The sequence below is a fragment of the Salmo salar genome, chromosome ssa19 (assembly GCF_905237065.1).
Source record: "Salmo salar chromosome ssa19, Ssal_v3.1, whole genome shotgun sequence".
Classification (NCBI taxonomy): domain Eukaryota; kingdom Metazoa; phylum Chordata; class Actinopteri; order Salmoniformes; family Salmonidae; genus Salmo; species Salmo salar.
Genome location: NC_059460.1, coordinates 29,713,312 through 29,733,821, shown reverse-complemented (window position 1 = coordinate 29,733,821; position 20,510 = coordinate 29,713,312). Strand labels below are relative to the sequence as shown.

The window sequence follows — 20,510 nt, the reverse complement described above, 5'->3', positions numbered from 1 at the left end:
AACACTAACCAGAACAGCAATGGAGAAGGCATATTGACATTAAGGAGAGGCATGCTTAGCCGAGTGATCAAAGGGTCCAGTGAGATTCAGACAGCTAGCCGGGCCATAGGTAGCAAGCTGGTGGAAGATGGGAGGGAGGTCTGTTTTTAGCCACCTCGTGCGTTTCCGTCTGTGGGTTAGTGGGGTTCCGTGTGGAAGGGGGGACCAGTCCAAGTTGGCAAAATAGTTAGTTATAGTGGCCCAAGAAAAGTGTCCGATAGACCTATTCAGATCGCAGCCGAAAAGACAGCTAACGATTAGCGGGCCGCAGATGGGCGATCAGGTTACGTCGCGACGGAGGGACCAGTTGGATAACTCCCTCGGGCAGATAACGTCGGTGGTCCAGTCGTGAAGACCCGATGGGGCTCCGCATCGGCAGTAAAACGGGTCAGGATAGGTGAGTTGTAGCCGAGGAGACACTTCAGCTGGCTAGCTCAGGAATAGCCCAGGAGTGGCTGACGGAACTCTTCAGCTGGCTAGCTGGCTAGCTCCGTAATAATGTGTGTTAATTCCGTGACCGACGTTGCCAATAGTCACTCAGGTAGCAGCTAGTTGGCTGCAAGATCCAGGTGTAAATGTCCAGAGCCTGCGGTAGAAATCGGGGAAAGGAGAGAGAATAGGTCCGGTATGCTCTGGTCTGAGTCGCGCTGTACAAAAACTGGCGATAGCTTTTCGAGCTAATGGATAGCTGAGGACAGCTAACCGTGGCTAGCTGAACTTCAACGTTAGCCAGTGAAAATGGCTAACCTCTTGCTAGCTTCTGTTGTGAAATTCAGATGAGGTAAATAATACTTTCTTTTTAAATTGGTGAGGCGGGTTGCAGGAGAGTGCTTTGAGGTTGAGTTTTAGAATATAAAAAAAAAAATATATATATATATATATATATATATATAAAAAGATAAGTGAAGAAAAAAAAAAATATGTAAATATATATATACACGGGACACGACAAGAGGAGGGTAGAGGACGTCTGAACTGCTACGCCATCTTGGAAAAAAATAAGAAAAAAAAGGAAAAAAAAGGATGGCTTAAGCAGCATGAGTTCATGGACCCATCCTGCATGGTGTCAACGGTACAGGCTGGTGGCAGTGGTGTACCGCTGTCCAATCTGCAGCAACTGTGTGATGCCATCGCGTCAGCATGGACCAACATCCCTGTGCAATGTTTCTGACTTGTAGAAGCCATGCCCGAAGAATTCAGGCTGTTCTGGAGGCAAAGGGAGGTCGTGGTATCAACGGTACAGGCTGGTGGCGGTGGTGTACCGCTGTCCAATCTGCAGAAACTGTGTGATGCCATCGCGTCAGCATGGACCAACATCCCTGTGCAATGTTTCTGACTTGTAGAATCCATGCCCGAAGAAGGGAGGTTGTGCTGTATTGGCTGTCACAGGCACATTATGCCTGCAAACAGTTCCATCTGAAAATAATCACTGCACCGCCATAAGAATATCATGTTCATGTCCGAATCATTTCTTGTATTTATCTCAACTTGCGCATTATTTCCCCTTGCTTCCAGCCTAGCATTTAGTTTGGTACAGCGCCTGTCCAATCTCAAAAAACAATGTTTAACTTTTTAATTTCGATCTCTGTAGTACCATACATAGATTGAACGACGCCCAGACGAGATGAGTCAACTTTTTTCTGAGCTAGACGAAATCACGCATCAACGTCATTATCATGGACAAATCGAAGTAAATGCCCATAGGGAAAAAAACAACGAAAATGCAGCTATACTGTCAATCCAGGTTCAATGTTTGACGTGACAGAGTTATCTGAAGTTGGTTAGCTAGCAAGTGACAAGAACATTATCCAGCCTGCATAGCAAACATTTTGTTTACAACGGACCACCATCCTACATTGCAACTATGCAATGTTATGTTGGTAACAGTTTTATAAAATCAATAAGGCACGCGAGGCAGTGCTGTATCTTGAATACAGTCACATGTAAATAGTTGTAAATTTTGTTAAAAACGGACGACCAGACCTTCTGCATAGCAACTATGCAAAAGAATTAGCAACATGACCAAAATAACTAACAACCACATTTTTGTCCAGACTAAATCTTCTGGTGGAAGAATTAAATTGTATGAATTTACTTATCAAAACAAAGCTTTAATGACAATTAAATATGTGGGTAAATGTACGTTTTATTAAAGCAATAAGGCATTGTATCGCGTCGGACAGAACAATGCCATGTCTTTACCTGTTACAGCTCTACCTCTTGGGCCTTATTGTGAGTCAGAACGCGCTCTGGGTCGTTCGTCAATTCTGAGCGTCGTGTTAGCTACCTTGCTAGCTACTTCCAGACACAAATAAGAGAACACCTCACTCTGACCATTATAAGTATACTGCGCTGTTGGAGCTAGAAACATAATCATTTCGCTGCACCAGCGATAACATCTGCTAAATATGTGTGTACACGACCAATACAATTTGATTTGTCTACCTATAAATCATGACGTCAGGAGTAGGAGTAGGAAGTTTAAATTTGGTGCCGACCCACGTGTGTGGTTTGGTTTCAGGCAAGGCGGGGATGGCTTGCTGGAATTCAAAGCTTTCTGGGATTCCCTCATTGTTGTGATACAAGCTGAGGTTCTCGCTGGATTGTCTGCAGCTAGCTGTCATTTTCTCCAACGTTGTCGCGCAATGGAGAAACGCCCATCTGCAATAATTCTTATGACCTTCGCCTCCTCTGCACACCGAAGCGTATTTCTTGGATCCAGCGATGCGGGGAGCGTTCTGACTTTGGTTGTCAGTTGAATTGACATTTATTTAACGAGAAGTGAAGTGCCTACCTACAATCTATTCTACCGATTTAACGTAATATTTTAAATAATCACGACTGAAGCAGATGCCCCTGGTTCTGTCACCCCGGCTATACTATGTTGGAATTTCCATTTCTCATTCCATATTGGCCTCTCATCCGCTTTCTGGTGCCCATGGCTATTACCAATGTAGCCATCGACCTCGGTGAACAGGTAGGTCGGCGGCATCAAATTGTCATGAGACAGCGATATTTGCATAGGATATGTGCTAGTCGGTAGCCAACATTGGGGTTTGAGGCAAGTGACGAATGAACGTCAACAATTAGCTAGATGTCAGGCTCTGTCAAAACACGGTCCTACTAACTTCTAGCGCTTGTTTGATTTGACTTGAACTAAGCATTCAACATGGTACAGAATGTTTTATCTATCCATCAGACCACCACTAGTATTGGCCTACAATTCCAGAATTTGATCAATTCAGAATAGGCGCGTGTATAATTTAAAAGCCGGCAGATGGCGATATTGAGACGGGTCATTTTACCGTCCAAATAAATGATGAGGGTTGTTGATTTCAACCGCTTGTATTCAATGGAGAAATGCAACGCTACTAGCATCATAACATGAATATGCTTAGCAATCTCCATATAACTCCGATAAGTGTTTTTTCCGCAAAGTTACGGGGAAATCATGTGTTCTACTTATATCAGTACTCCTAACAATTTAAGCCTTATGAAACTTATATTCAATTAAATAAATAGCAAATAAGCCATACATTTTTTGGGGGGGACCAAATTCGACACAGCATTGACCATACAATAACGTGCTTGGTGGGTGAGATTTTTTTTGTGTTTTACGTGTTAGGAGCATTAGGTTAAGGTTAGGAAACGGGTTAGCTAAAATGCTAAAATAGTCCCAGACATGACGCCAACATTTCTTGCCACAACCAGGTCTGCCCTGAGAGTAGTCTTGGTTTCCACCAATGCGATGCTGCCACAGCAACAGGCATAAAATAAACATAGCCCATGGTCTGGTAGTTTCAACCTGATTGGTTGAACAGATATACAACATCCAGATTAACATTAAATCACTCTATGGCGGTGGAAAATTGTGTTTCATAAGGAAAGTAAGCATATTTTCCATTACAAGAACATTCATGTGTCCAGTTTTCTGAGAGTTGGGAGAACATTACTTCCCACAGAACATGGTTGCAATGTTCTCAGAATATAATTGATATTAATGTTATAGTCACGTTTCATGGGAATGTTACATGAACATTTGTGTATAAGAAATCAACTGATTGTCCCAAAGAAGCTTTCTCCCCCTCAAAAAATGGTGTAATTTCACATCGCTCCTTGTGAGGCCCTGATTGGTGAACCACTGATCCATTCAGTGTTTTGTCTGTTGGCAAAGTTAGGGGGACACACAGTTCGATTAATCCCGCCCGGGTGCCCGTGTAGGTGTTTTGCTTCGGCTGAAAGTTGAATGCATTCTATTTGGAACCTGGCTGCCTCCGGGGCGTGAGTCGGGTGCCCTGCGAAGTCGGCTCAAAACAAAAGTGACGTAATTAAGCATGTGTAGCAATTACTAGGATTCTGTGTTTTCTCATGCAAAAGGGATTGCTTTTGATAAAAACGCTTTATCTGCCTTCCCAATGAAAACTATACATAAAATTATAAATGCTACATGCAACAATTTAAACGATTTTACTGAGTTACAGTTCATATAAGGAAATCATTCAACTGGCCTGCACAGAGCCCTGACTGGCCTGCACAGAGCCCTGACTGGCCTGCACAGAGCCCTGACTGGCCTGCACAGAGCCCTGACTGGCCTGCACAGAGCCCTGACTGGCCTGCACAGAGCCCTGACTGGCCTGCACAGAGCCCTGACTGGCCTGCACAGAGCCCTGACCTCAACCCCATTGAACACCTTTGGGATGAATTGGAACGCCGACTGTGAGCCAGGCCTAATTGTCCAACATCAGTGCCCGACCTCACAAATGTTTATGTGGCTGAATGGAAGCAAGTCCCCGTAGCAATGTTCCAACATCTAGTGGAAAGCCTTCCCTGAAGAGTGGAGCTGTTATAGCAGCAAAGGGGGACTAACTCCATAGTAATGCCCATGACTTTGGCCATGTGGTGTATGAAGAAATAAAGCTAGAATCTTAAATGTTCTAGGTGCACTGGTGTTCCTAAATTCAAATTCCAGGTCGCACAGCAAAGTATTTAGGCGCATATGCTAATAAAATGGTCCCACGGTAGAGCCCTGGCGTCAAATACCAAATAGCCTATATGATTGTTGAGTTGCGACTGTCATTGAAAAGTAGAGGCACAGCCAGGCATTAGTGCTGTGAATTGCCAGTGACCTCACAATACGATGTTATCACGATACTTAGGTTCCGTTGCGTTATGTATTGCTATCCAGTATTATATTGAGAACTGATATTGTGATTTTATTTATTGCGATTCGATTTGCCAAACATATTGCTCACCATGTCTGCTGCAGAGGGACGAGCCATGAGAAAGAGGTCGAAATCGAATTGACTCATTGTTTAAAAAGCTATGGAGTTTTGGTGCCGGTACAGCAAACTAGCAATTTAAAAAATAAATAAATAAAAAATTTGTCAAAATAATACGATAGTCAAAAATAATGTCACGATATGTAACTATTGATCCCCCATCACTACCAGGCATATTGCAATATTTCTAAACATAATTGCTGGAAAACAGTTTGGAAAGAAAATAGTTATTACTGTAAAGAGAAGACAATGAAAATACTAATATGTCTATTAGTTATCATAATTCTCAACTACATTTAGCGAACAGTATAGCCTATCTTATTGGCACCCGTGGAGAGAATTGGCTGAGAGTGTGCATATTTACTCTTCATCATTGTTGGGTCAGTGCCTGTTGAAAGTTTGATTTTGGACAACAATTTCCTCCTCCAGATTAGATGGATGTCATATTGTATTTGTGTCTCCCCTTCTTGACGTAACAGTTTGTTACATTATTATTCAAAAATGTATTTAATTGTTTTTTTCCCTCAATCAACACAATACCCCATAATGACAAAGCAAAAACATTTATTTTGTATTTTTTTTGCAAATGTATTAAAAATAAACTATCACATTTACATAAATATTCAGACCCTTTACTCCGTTCTTTGTTGAAGCACCTTTGGCAGCGATTACAGCCTCGAGACTTCTTGGGTATGACGCTACAATCTTGGCACACCTGTATTTGGGGGGTTTCTCCCCTTTGCAGATCCTCTCAAGCTCTGTCAGGTTGGATGGTGAGCGTTGCTGCACAGGTCTCTCCAGAGATGTTCGATCAGGTTTTAGTCCGGGCTCTCGCTGGGCCACTCAACGACATTCAGGGACTAGTCACCAAAGCCAATCCTGTATTGTCTTGGCTGTGTGCTTAGGGTCATTGTCCTGTTGGAAGGTGAACCTTCGCCCCTGTCTCAGGTCCAGAGCGCTCTGGAGCATGTTTTCATCAAGGATCTCTCTGTACTTTGCGCCGTTCATTTTTCCCTCGATCCTGAGTCCCTGCCATTGAAAAACATCCCCGCAGCATGATGCTGCCACCACCATACTTCACCATAGGGATGGTGCTAGGTTTCCTCAGGACGTGACACTTGGCATTCAGGCCAAAGAGTTCAATCTTGTTTCTCATGGTCTGAGAGACCTTCAGGTGCCTTTTGGCAAACTCAAGCTGACGCGTGCCTTTTACTGAGGAGTGGCTTCCGTCTGGCCACTCTACCATAAAGGCCTGATTGGTGGAGTGCTGCAGAGGTGCTTGTCCTTCTGGAAAGTTCTATCTCCACATAGGAGCTCTGTCAGCGTGACCATCGGGTTCTTGGTCACCTCCCTGACCATGGCCCTTCTCTCCCGATTGCTCAGTTTGGCTGGGCAGCTAGCTCTAGGAAGAGTCTTGGTGGTTCCATTTAAGAATGATGGAGGCCACTGTTCTTGGGGACCTTCAATGCTGCAGTCATTTTTTGGTACCCTTCCCCAGATCTGTGCCTCGACACAATCCTGTTTCAGAGCTCTACGGAAAATTCCTTCGACCTCATTGCTTGGTTTTGTTCTCTGACATGCACTGTCAACTGTGGGACCTTATATAGATAGGTGTGTGCCTTTCCAAATCATGTCCAATCAATTGAATTTACCACAGGTGGACTCCAATCATCCTTGAAATGTTTCTACAACTTGATCAATGGAAACAGGATGCACCGGAGCTCAATTTCGAGTCTCATATCAAAGGGTCTGAATACTTATGTAAATACTGTATTTGTTTTTATTTTTTATAAATTGGCAACAAAAATCTAAACCATTTTTTTGCTTTGTCATTATGGGGTACTGTGTGTAGATTGATTACATTTTTTTTATTTAATCCATTTTAGAATTAGGCTGTAACGTAAGAAAATGTGGAAAAGGTTAAGGGGTCTGAGTACTTACGAATGCACTGTATATGCATAAAGAGAAATAGTAATGGTGTCTTTTTGTAGGCACTAACACCTCCATGGTTCATTGGACAAAGCTTATGGGGAAGTTAATGGAATTTCTCTAGGTTTTTTGAATAAACGTCCAAAATAAGGTCTGTGGTAAATAGGCTTAGGAGATGCATTTTGTTCTAGGAGATAATCGGATAATCGGCCAACGCCACTTTTTGTGAATTGAAGTGTTTATGTATTTAAAAAATGTATAAAGGCTTCATAATTCATAAAAGTCATGTTAATTGACTGATATTATCTCATAGAACAATACGTATAAGATATCTTAAGTGTCTTAACCTCTGACCTCATTTATGGCGTTTATCCCAAAACCCAATTCTTTCCTCATTCTTTTTCACAAATAGGGATAGCTAACCAACCAGAGGTAACTCATTTCTGGGTTTTAGGACTTCAAGCTGGCAAGCTCTATTGTGATATCTAGAGCAGTGAATGTGAACTAAAAAGCCCTTGAATTGTAGCAGGGATCTAGGACAGTGAGCAACAGATGTCCACTATAACATGGAAAGAAGAATAGCTTTTTGTTGAATGAGTGGTGACTGATTTTAATTATTAGTAGATGTATTGATCTACTTGTGCATCTTTGTGGCTTCTGAAAAGTCCATAATGCACACAGAACTAAAGCCCAGTTCAGTGGAGATCTTATGAATATCATAGCCCCACACCAGTGACCCACAGCAGTCCCAGTCATATGACAGATGATAGGCCTACTCATACTATCTGGTATTGTTGCCTAGTCCTAGTGGGCAGTAGGAGTCCAAGCGTTCGTCTCGGAAGAGGTTAGGATTATGCATACGTAATGGCCGTGTGAGCAGCTGTAAATCGTACCCAGCTCCCTTCTATGGAAAGTGGCAGCTGCGGACGCTCTCTGGAGGCATAGCTAAGTGGAAATAATGTCTAATTCGCCTGAATGACTAATTCAGTTGTTCAGGATCACGACAGGGTATAAAGTGTTCTTAGCATAGAAATAGAATGAGTTGAATGGGCTTGGAGTTTGGAACCTGACTGGTAAACTCCTGGGTACACTCGCAATGACTGCCTGGTAATGTAGAATGTTAATTCAAATGATGCTAACTTAAGTTGCTCATGGAATGTATTTTTTTGTATTGTCAGTTAAGTTCATTAAACTAATCACGGAACAGATTGATAGGTACACATCCTGCTTTTACATCCTGCTTTGCTACTATGGGTACATTTGCAATTTCTGCCAGTCCACCCATTATGCCATCATTAACTTGAATGGGGACACCCGTTCTATTCTTTCTATTTCTGTGGGTTTTTACATATTTCCACACACATCCATTATGTATAGGCACATGTATATTGTCTCCTATGCAGATTTTGTTACAATATTTAAGAAATTGAACTGGTAAAGATTAATTTTGCTATATATAGTTCTCAGCAAAAAAATTAACATCTCACTGTCAACTGCATTTATTTTCAGCAAACTTAGCATGTGTCAATATTTGTATGAACATAAGATTCAACAACTGAGACATAAACTGAACAAGTTCCACAGACGTGTGACTAACAGAAGTGGAATAATGTGTCGACTGGCCCTAGTCCTCACCCTCCGATCCAACATGTCTCAGAAGTGCTCAATGGGATTGAGATCCGGGCTCTTCGCTGGCCATGGCAATCACGCACAGGACAATCACGCACAGAACGAGCAGTATGGCTGGTGGCACTGTCATGCTGAAGGGTCATGTCAGGATGAGCCTGCAGGAAGAGTACCACATGAGGGAGGAGGATGTCTTCCCCTGTAACGCACAGCGTTGATTGCCTGCAATGACAACAAACTGAGTCCGATGATGCTGTGACACACTGCCCCAGACCATGACGGACCCTCCACCTCCAAATCGGTCCCGCTCCAGAGTACAGGCCTCAGTGTAACGTTTATTCCTTCGACGATAAACGCGAATCCGACCATCACCCCTGGTGAGACAAAACTGACGAGTCATTTTTGTCAGTCCTGTATGGTCCACCAACGGTGATGTCTGGTGAGGACCTGCCTTACAACAGGCCTACAAACCCTCAGTCCAGCCTCTCTCAGCCTATTGCGGACAGTCTGAGCACTGATGGAGGGATTGTGCGTTCCTGGTGTAACTCGGGCAGTTGTTGCCATCCTGTACGTGTCCCGCAGGTGTGATGTTCGGATGTACCGATCCTGTGCAGGCGTTGTTACACGTGGTCTGCCACTGCAAGGACGATCGGCTGTCCGTCCTGTCTCCCTGTAGCGCTGCTTAGGCGTCTCACAGTACGGACATTGCAATTTATTGCCCTGGCCACATCTGAAATCCTCATGCCTCCTTGCAACATGCCTAAGGCACGTTCACGCAGATGAGCAGGGACCCTGGGCATCTTTCTTTTGGTGTTTTTCAGAGTCAGTAGAAAGGCCTCTTTCGTGTCCTAAGTTTTCATAACTGTGACCTTAATTGCCTACCGTCTGTAAGCTGTAAGTGTCTTAATGACCGTTCCACAGGTGCATGTTCATTTATTGTTTATGGTTCATTGAACATGCATGGGAAACAGTGTTTAAACCCTTCACAGATCTTCTTTGTAAAGTTATTTGGAGTTTTACAAATTATCTTTGAAAGACAGGGTCCTGAAAAAGGTGTGTGCCAGTCAAAAGTTTGGACACCTCATTCCAGGGTTTTTCTTTATTTTGACTATTTTCTACATTGTAGAATAATAGTCAAGACAACAAAACTATGAAATAACACACATGGACTCATGTAGTAACCAGAAAACTGTTAAATAAATCAAAATACATTTTCTATTTGAGATTCTTCAAAGTAGCCACCCTTTGCCTTGATGACAGCTTTGCACACACTTGTCATTTTAGAGGGCTTTTATTGTCCCCAGGAGAAGGTGCACTTGTATAATGATCATGTTTAATCAGCTTCTTGATATGCCACCTGTCAGGTTTATGGATTATCTTGGCCAAGGAGAAATGCTCACTAACAGGGATGTTAACAATTTGTGCATAACATTTGAGAGGATTAAGCTTTTTGTGCGTATGAAAAATTTCTGCGATCTTTTATTTCAGCTCATGGCGCATGGGACCAACACTTTGTGTTTCGTCTTATATTTTTGTTCAGTGTAGGACAGTAAAAAAATGTTTTGCCGGTACCCGTGGTGCACTGTCTGATATACCATGGGATTCAACCAACCAGCATTCAGGTCACAAACCACCCAGATTTAATTAAACAACAGGGCTTGAGTGCGTGTGGTATATGGCCAATATACCACGGCTAAGGGCTGTTCTTAGACTAGACCCAATGTGAAGTGCCTGGACACAGCCCTTAGCCGTGGTATATTGGCCATATATCACAAACCCCCGAGGTGCCTTATTGCTTTTATAAACTGGTTACTAACGTAATTGGAGCAGTAAAAATACATGTTTGCCATACCCACTGTATATGGTTTGATATTCCACAGATGTCAGCCAATCAGCATTCAGAGCTCGAACCACCCAGTTTATAATTGTAAATAAATCCCATTTGAGCATGTGCATAACTGATCAATCAGACAGGAGAGTTTGAGTGGTAAAACTTGGACAGAGGATCTCAATCTCTGTGCAAGAAACACTTGGACGGACTTAAAAAAAACGAATGTTTGGCTATTTTCTGGCAGTTGTGCCAGATGTTAAGATTACAAATGTTATAAATGTCTCATTTGCTAGATTGACTTATTTATTTCAATAGGCATAGGCTACTGACTAAAATCTGGGTTTAGAATTGCAATTCAACTTTGCCATGGTTTTCTGAGCAAGATGCAGGTCTTCTATATCGCAACGTCTAATTTCAGGGAAAAGTCCACAATGAAACTAACATTAAGTTTGGAGAATGATACATTTATGATAGAGCTGTGACCATGATCACAATTGAGAACTTCGAATTGAATTAACTTAACATGGCCATTAATAATGACATAATAACACATGGCTATAACAAACTGAAGTTATAGGATATTTATTAAATCCGTTTGCCAGCTCCAGCCAGGTAGGGAACACAAGTGGCACATTGATTTGCATTGACTCCAGTGATTTCTCCATTTCAACATATATTTATTGTATCAAATGGTAGGCAACAATGGCATTGAAATGAATAGCCTACTTGATGGCCAACAGATGCAAATGTATCATTCTTACATTTAATGTCAGTTTCATTGTGGACTTTTTCCCCATAACAGAAGCACACGAGGGAGTCCCATAACTTCCATTTCAAATTTCCACTCGAGCAGCCCTTGTTTCATGACGTTTTCTCAAAAGAAAAGTCAACGTTTGAATACAGTTTACTTTAAACCACCTCAGAGTGAATTTATCTAAACCACTCTAGTGCACCTAAAGTCGTTTTCCAGTGCTTTGTCGCCATTTACAGTGCTGAAATAGCAGCTGCATCTTCTGATTTACATGGACAAGGTGGACCTGTTCAGTAATCCGAGATCAGCAATGCTACTCTGAGACACTTTGTGAATACAGCCCGAGATCGTCCCTAAATTGTAGTTCTGTGAGTGAGTACGTGACTGCCAGGGGAAGAGGGCCGGGAGAGGAGTGGACTGCAGCTGTGTGGTGGCCTGGCCAGTCATTTGTGGTTCGTCTCTGTCGCCTCAGGCCTTTGGCTCTTAATCTGAATCTCTCACACAGCTCGCTACCTCTTCATTGTCACTGTTGAATGTCATTCTCTGATCCCTCAACTCTTCTCCTTTCCTCAGCCCATGCCACGACAGACAATAGCAACACCAGTAGAGCCTCAGCACCACTCATTCTGAAAGGACACCTCTTCAGAAATGATATATGATGCTCAGATTACAAATGGTTAACTAGGGAGCTAGGATATATCAGGTAGCTAACCATTTACAGTCACAGCAGTTCGTTAATAGGTCAATAAACACTAACGTAGTCACAACAATATAATCTTAAATAGAAAAGGAGAAATGTCACTATCTTGGCGTTTAATAGAGGCATTAATATGTGGGAAAATATATAGGCTGCATCACATCCGGCCGTGATTGGGAGTCCCATAGGGAGGTGCACAATTGGCCCAGCGTTGTCCGGGTTTGGCCGGGTTAGGTCATCATTGTTAATACGAATTTGTTCTTAACTGACTTGCCTAGTTAAATAAAAATGATCTATTAATAGATGCATTAACAGTTTATCCTGAGTTTAACTCAATTGACCGAAGTTACCTCGCTAACTCCTCAAACCTGACTTGTAGTATACCCCTCAGGCTAGTGCATACTGGTATGAATAATGGTTGTATGATGCTGAACCTTAGGGCTAATATGTTCTCACTCTTTCCCATCCATTCCCTTGGCCTTTTGGTCCTTGGCAGGCTCTAAACCGGGGTTTAGCAGGCTTTAAAGAGGATGCGGTTCAGATGCTTGCCAGCTATGGGCTGGCCTATTCCCTAATGAAGTTCTTTACTGGGCCCATGAGTGACTTCAAGAACGTGGGCCTGGTGTTTGTCAACAGCAAGAGGGACCGGGGCAAGGCTGTGCTGTGCATGGCGGTAGCAGGCACTACGGCATTCATCATTCATGTTCTCATAGGTGAGGATTAAACATGGTTGTTTTGTCCCAAACCATGACATTTAATAGTAACTAACTACTAGTATTTATTCTTATTCATTCCAAGTGATTTGAAATCCAGTGATATGTCAGTTGTAAACTGCTTTAAGTTCAGGTTTAAAAAAAAAAAAATTAAATTAAATTAAGAGGCCAACCCACTAGTGTTTTATCATCTCAAAAGTTTCACATTGACTTAGTGGTGTCATTTCCTCAGTCCTTATAGTATTCTGCTTCTCTCCCCTCTCTAGCCCAGACAGACCTAGGTTACTACATTATCAATAAGCTGCATCATGTGGATGACTCCGTGGGTAACAAGACCAGGAGGGCTTTCCTCTACCTGGCAACTTTCCCACTGCTGGACGCCATGGTGAGTACTGAGTAGAGTATATGGCTTGATTCAAGGCTGCGTCCCAAATGGCACCCTATTCACCATATAGTGTATTAAGTATTCAGACACCTTCCCCCTTTCCACATCTTGTTACGTTACAGCCGTATTCTAAAATTGATTAAATAAATCTTTTTCCTCATCAATCTACACACAATACCCCATAATGACCCCCCCCCCCAAAAACGAATACCTTATTTACAGAAGTATTCAGACCCTTTGCTATGAGACTCGAAATTGAGCTCGGGTGCATCCTGTTTCCATTGATCATTGATCATTGATTGGACATGATTTGGAAAGGCACACACCTGTCTATATAAGGTCGCACAGTTGACAGTGGATGCCAAAGCAAAAACCAAGCCATGAGGTCAAAGGAATTGTCCGTAGAGCATCGAGACTGGATTGTGTCGAGGCACAGATCTGGAGAAGGGTACCGAAAAATGTCTGCAGCATTGAAGGTCCCCAAGAACAGTGGCCTCATCATTCTTAAATGGAAGAAGTTTGGAACCACCAAGACTCTTCCTGGAGCTGGCCGCCCGGCCAAACTGAGCAATCGGGGAGAAGGGCCTTGGTCAGGGTGGTGACCCGATGGTCACTCGGACATAGCTCTAGAGTTCCTCTGTGGAGATGGGAGAACCTTCAAGAAGGACAACCATCTCTGCAGCACTCCACCAATCAGGCCTTTATGGTAGTGTGGCCAGACGGAAGCCACGCCTCAGAAAAAAGCCCATGACAGCCCACTTGGAGTTTTCCAAAAGGCACCTAAAGGACTCAGACCATGAGAAACAAGATTCTCTGGTCTGATGAAACCAGGATTGAACTCTTTGGCCTGAATGCCAAGTGTCACGCCAGGAGGAAACCTGGCACCATCCCTACAGTGAAGCATGGTGGTGGCAGCATCATGCTGTGGGGATGTTTTTTAGTGGCAGGGACTGGGAGACTAGTCAGGATCAAGGGACAGATGAACGGAGAAAAGTACAGAGAGATCCTTGATGAAAACCTGCTCAGGACCTCAGACTAGGGCGAAGGTTCACCATCCAACAGGACAACAACGCCAAGCACACAGCCCAGACAATGCAGGAGTGGCTTCGGGACAAGTCTCTGAATGTCCTTGAGTGACCCAGCCAGAGCCCGGACTTGAACCCAATCGAACGTCTCTAGAGGGACCTGAAAGTAGCTGTGCAGCGACGTTCCCCATCCAACCTGACTGAGCTTGAGAGGATCTGCAGAGAAGAATGGGAGGAACTCCCCAAATACAGGTGTGCCAAGCTTGCAGTTTCATTCCCAAGAAGACTTGAGGCTGTAATCTCTGCCAAAGGTCCTTCTACAAAGTACTGAGTAAAGGGTCTGAATACTTAAGTAGATGTGAGATTTCTATTTTTTCTTTGTCATTATGGGGGTAATGTGTGTAGATTGATGAGTGGGGAAAAAACTATTTAATCCATTTTAGAAGAAGGCGGAAACTGTGGGAAAAGTGAAGGGGTCTGAATACTTTCGAAATGCACTGTAGTGCACTACTTTGAACCAGGTCCCTATGGGCCATGTTCAAAAGTAGTGCGTTATGTAGGGAATAGGGTGCCATTTAGGAAGCAGACCAGCTATTTCATGAACAAAGCATGGCTAATCATGGCAGAAAGAAGCTTAACACCTCAAATGTATGTATGTATGTATAATCGCCTTGACATCATGCTGATCTTAAAACGTACGCACTCCTGTCCCTGTATTTCAACTACCGCATATCGACACATTTCAATGTGAGCCTTTGGGTTGCTTTTATTTTTACAGAAATTAACTTGGTGTGCTAAAATTATTGGGTGGAGAAGCAACAATTGTCTCCTTGTTAATTTATTTTTTCTAGTGTTGGATACATGCTGGAATCCTCCTCAAGCACAAATACAGTGTCATTGTAGGCTTTGCCTCCATCTCTGATGTCATCACCCAGGTACTCAACAGATTGCTTCATTGTTGTTCACTAATCCCCATTACAGTGAAGATGGGTCCTTGTAGCCAAAACAAAAATGCAATTCCCCTCAAAAGTGGACTTGGCAGTATGCCCTGCTCTGATAGGTTGTGAGTGTGATGTGGTCCTAAGGGAGTGTTTCTGACTGTGGCCCCCCCCCCTCTCTGTGGCAGATTGTGTTTGTGTCCGTCCTGCTGCGTAGTAACCTGCCGTGTGTGGAGCCCCTTCTCATCCCCATCCTCGCCCTGTACATGGGAGCCCTGGTGCGCTTTGTCATCTTGGGCCTGGGCTACTACTACAACATTCACGACAACATCCCAGACTCCAGTGGAGTTGACGTGGGGGTACGCTTGTTTCCTTCGTCACCCAACTGGGACCTTTTTTAAGAGTTCAACGTGTTGTTTATTTAACACTAGAACCGCTGGGCCTTTCAGGTGATAAGTGGTGGTTCACAAACTGGGTCGCAGCCGAGACGTTTGTGGTGCATTGCATGAAAATACATTTGAGGGAATGGGAAAGAAATGCTTTCAGTGTAAACTTAATGACTAAAACCAAATAGAATGTTTGTAGAAAAAATACTGCACCTGTATATTTTTTTAATAAAAGCCTATAATCTTTTAGAACCTATAATGAGCAAAATAAAAGCTAGTCAATCAGGGGTCCATTTGATTTTGCTATGTTTGAGCATAAGAACATCACATTTTCCATGTCAAAATGCGTAGAATTGCAGGAAATTAGCTTAGAAACTGCTAAATTGGTGGCCGTGGCTCAGTCTTCGTCAGAAAATCTTAGAGACCCTCTTGGCCACAGAGACAAAATGTTGTTTTAAAGCTTAATTCCCTGCAATTGTACACATTTTGCCATGGGGCGGGGAGACATTTAAAAAATTTTTAAAGCTAGTTTCCTATAATTCTACACATTGTCATGGGACTGAGAAAAAGTGGAGGTTTAAAAGCTAATTTCCTGCAATTCTACACATTTTACCATGTGGCTGAGAGAACATTTGCAATTTTAAAGCACATTTTCTGCAATTCTACAAACTTTACCATGGTTTATGCCGTGTTCTTAAGCTATCTGAGTTACTCAAATATTATACCATAATCAATTGGGGCCCCATGCCGTGAAATGTTTTTAATTTCAGATTCTCTCCGACTGTCTAGTTTTTATTTTATATACAGCTCCATTATCTTTTCTACATACTTTATATCTGTTTTTTTACTGAAAACTTTTTACCATCCTGAAAACATTTTTTTTTTTACTAATTAAAATAAGTGAAAAATCAATTGAGTGGCGGCAATGATTTAGGCCAGGTGTGTCAAACACATTCCATGGAGGACCTATTGTCAGATTTGTCCTTTCAATTAAGCCATAAACAAACCTTACTAACTAGTGAACTTAATTCATCCAAATACAAGGGAGGAGAGAACCTGCAGCCTCTCAGCCTTCTGTGGGATGAGTTTGACAACTGTGGTTTAGGGGAAAGACTGCATCAATATTCTAACAGTCAAATAAATTAATTCCATATATGCTATCGGAAGAATAATCACCTGGGTGTGTTTATGAAAGTCTTAGGTAACATTAGTATACGAAAAAAACGTATTTCAAATAACATAATAGCATTTCATTAGTTTGTTACTGTAGGCTATATGTGGAAACCATTAAAACCACCACAGTAATTTCGTTTTGGCAGGTCTTAAACATTATGGAAATAAGAAAATGTATTTCAAGTTGTATTACGTTAGTACTTTACTTAGTAGCCTGAGCAGTGATCCCACGAGTGCTCGCGTGGTTATTCTTGGAAAAAGTGATATTTTGAAATAGAGCTCACCTCTTGAATTTTTTTTGTTATTTGACAAAGGTCAGTGTCTTAAACTGCAGAATCTGCTGTTTTCTGAAACTATATAGAAATCAAAATGTCTTAACTACATGTGACTCTGGAGGAGGATTTGAAAAAGTGGTGCCCCTTTCCCTGCTTCTGTCAATGACGAGCTGCACCCATCTCTTCATGTCCAATTGGACAATTAAGTGATAATACCCGAGAAGCCAGTGTTGGAGGATATATTGGCACGGGTGTTTTTCGTGCCAATATCCTCTAAACACCAGCTTCGAGGGCATTATTACTTTTAATAATATGGACGGGAGTCAGTCATTTGTTTTAAACGTTCATGGCAACGTTTTTATCCCTTGCTTGCTAAGCTAGCCAATTTTGGCTTACACAATCATGTCAAACAGTGCAACAAGAATAACAGCAAAGTAGCTGTATTTGCATTTGTTTAAGCTGTTTTCTAGTGTTTTTGGGGGGGGATACATCCATAACAATGAGCTAATTATGTGTGATTTTTGCCTGGTGGAGAACATTTGTTCTCGCGCCAGGCCACTGTTCAGAAGAGCTAGCCATCTACACTGCTAACACAATCACTTCAAACTGAAGCTGAAAGTATTTCGTGTTTTTCTATTGACATTTATTTCTATATATCTATACAAATTATGCTGATTCATGATTTCGACTAGCTGAGAAAAGCTGCCAGCCTGTCTCGTCTCGACTCCTGACACGTTAATTTGCATAGGACAGCTGGAGATCGAATTTCAATATTGAAACAATGTTGCAAATCTAGGAGAGACAGACTGCAAGGTTATTACAAATCTCTGCTGTTGACAACCAAAATGCTAGTCTTAAAGAAATGGGAAATAATGTCTAGTTGCTTTTTAAACTGTATATCTAGAATCTAAATTGCCTGGCTGAGCTGAGACTGGATTGCGCAGTCAGATGAAACAGTAAATGGGCATTTCAACGTCATAGATTTAGCCGGTGGTTTTAACCAATCAGTATCCAGGATTAAACCCACTTGTTGTATTAAGCAATATGGCATGAGGGGGTGTGGTATATGGCCAATATACCACGGCTAAGGGCTGTTCTTAGGCATCGCGGTGTACCTGGACATAGCCCTATACCGAAAACCCCCAAGGTGCCTTATTGCTATTATAAACTGGTTATCAACGTAATTAGAGCAATAAAAATACAAGTTTTGTCATACCCGTGGTATACGGTCCGGTATACCACAGCTACCAGCCAATCAGCATTCAGGGCTCTAACCACCCAGTTTATAATTGATAATATTGTCACCCATCAGACTTTTTTGGTTACTACATGATTCCATGTGTTATTTCATAGTTTTGATGTATTCACTATTATTCTATATTGTAGAAAATAAAGAAAAACACTTGAATGCGTAGGTGTGTCCAAACTTTTGACTGGTACTATATATGTAGGAAAAGTCAAGTAAGGAGCAGGATGTTGCTTTTTTTGGGTGGTTTATTTTTTTTACATTTACAAAATCAAACATCGGTTGCCGTTGTCCTATGGCAGTTCTATTGTTAATCTTGGTCTTCTAAAACTGGCTTTGATGCAGTTGCAGACTACCTAGATAGTAGCCCATGTCCCAAAATTAACCAGGACAATTAGGTCAATGGGCCCTATTTTATCTCGTAATCATTACTACTGCTCTCACGTATGGCAAGGAGCTACAGCTACAACTCTAAGGCACCCAGATTGAACATATCCTTGTTTTCCCTTCTCATTTTGCTTCTTTGCAGGGAGATGTCACCATCGGGAAGATGTTGAGTTTCTGGTGGCCTCTGGCCCTCATCCTGGCTACCCAGCGGATCAGCAGGCCCATCGTCAACCTCTTCGTGTCCCGGGACCTCCATGGCAGCAGCACAGCTACTGAGGTGAGTTTGAAGCCTACTCGGTCCACTCCCCAATAATATCCCATTTAGCTTAGTCCCACTCACTGTAATTGCGAAGCTGCCAACCGCAATGGCCTTTATACTACAAATCAAGCTAGATCTAATCAGGGTTTTCTAAAGCTAACCAGCTTCAGTTAGCTTCGCATTCCAGCTCAGGCTTTATCTGTACTACGACAGTGGATATTGCTTGTCTGCCTGATGCTAACTCTAGCAGGCCTGTAACTGCGTGTGCATGTCGCACGTGGCTAGTCGAACACTGAACTCTTCATTGAGACAATGCATGAAAAATGGGCAAGTCAAGGCCACTTTTTCATTTGTGCCAAAATGAAGGAAAAGTTAGCCTGAGGCACTTGTCCAGGACCTCCATACCAGGCGGTTTCAGAGGAAGGCCCCAACAATTGTCAGACTCCAGCTACCCGAGCCATAGACTGTTCAAATCAAATTGGATTTGTCACATGATTTGTAAACAACAGGTGTAGACTAACTGTGAAATGCTTACTTATGGGCCCTTCCCAACAATGCAGAGAGAGAGAATTTTGAAATAATAGAAAAAGTTGACGATAACTTGGCTATATACAAGGGGGCTACCAATACCGACTTGATGTGCAGGGGTACGAGGTAATTAAGGTAGTTATTTTTGTATATATAGTGTATGTGGACACCCCTTCAAATTAGTGGATTCGGCTATTTTAGCCACACCCGTTGCTGACAGGTGTATAATATTTAGCACACACTCATGCAATCTCCATAGACAAATGTTGGCAGTAGAATGGCCTTACAGAAGAGCTCAGTGACTTTCAATGTGGCACTGTCATAGGATGCCACTTTTCTAACAAGTCAGTTCGTCAAATGTCTGCCCCGCTAGAGCTGCCCCGGTCAACTGTAAGTGCTGTTATTGTGAAGTGGAAACGTCTAAGAGCAACAACTGCTCACCTGCGAAATGGTAAGCCAAACAAGCTCACAGAACGGGACCGCCGATTGCTGTAGCACGTAAAAATCACCTGTCCTCGGTTGCAACACTTACTACCGAGTTCCAAACTGCCTCTGGAAGCAAAGTCGGCACAAGAACTGTTTGTCGGGAGCTTCATGAAATGGGTTTCCATGGCTGAGCAGCCGCACACAAGCGTAAGTTCACTATGTGCAATGCCAAGCGTCGGCTGGAGTGGTGTAAAGCTCACCGCCATTGAACTCTGGAACAGTGGAAACACGTTGTCTGGAGTGATGAATCAAATTTCACCATCTGGCAGTCCGACGCACAAATCTGGGTTTTGCGGATGCCAGGAGAACGCTACATGCCCCAATGCATAGTGCCAACTGTAAAGTTTGGTGGAGGAGGAATAATGGTCTGGGGCTGTTATTCATGGTTCGGGCTAGGCTCCTTCGTTCCAGTGAAGTGAAGTCTTAATGCTACAGCATACAATGACATTCTAGATGATTCTGTGCTTCCAACGTTGTGGCAACAGTTTGGGGAAGGCCCTTTCCTGTTTCAGCAGGACAATGCCCTGTACACAAAGTGAGGTCCATACAGAAATGGT

The 20,510-nt window shown here is 42.7% G+C and overlaps 1 protein-coding gene across 1 annotated transcript in view; it reads left to right on the top strand.

Moving 5' to 3' along the window:
* Positions 1–2,513: 2,513 nt before the first annotated feature.
* Positions 2,514–20,510, top strand: part of LOC106578681 (progressive ankylosis protein homolog) — a 32,735-nt gene continuing 14,738 nt past the window's right edge. The window contains exons 1-6 of the mRNA XM_014157773.2: positions 2,514–3,016; positions 12,649–12,865; positions 13,132–13,250; positions 15,127–15,210; positions 15,402–15,572; positions 18,823–18,957. Coding sequence (XP_014013248.1) covers positions 2,921–3,016; positions 12,649–12,865; positions 13,132–13,250; positions 15,127–15,210; positions 15,402–15,572; positions 18,823–18,957 — 822 coding nt within the window. The 5' untranslated portion in view covers positions 2,514–2,920. The remainder of the gene's footprint in view (positions 3,017–12,648; positions 12,866–13,131; positions 13,251–15,126; positions 15,211–15,401; positions 15,573–18,822; positions 18,958–20,510) is intronic.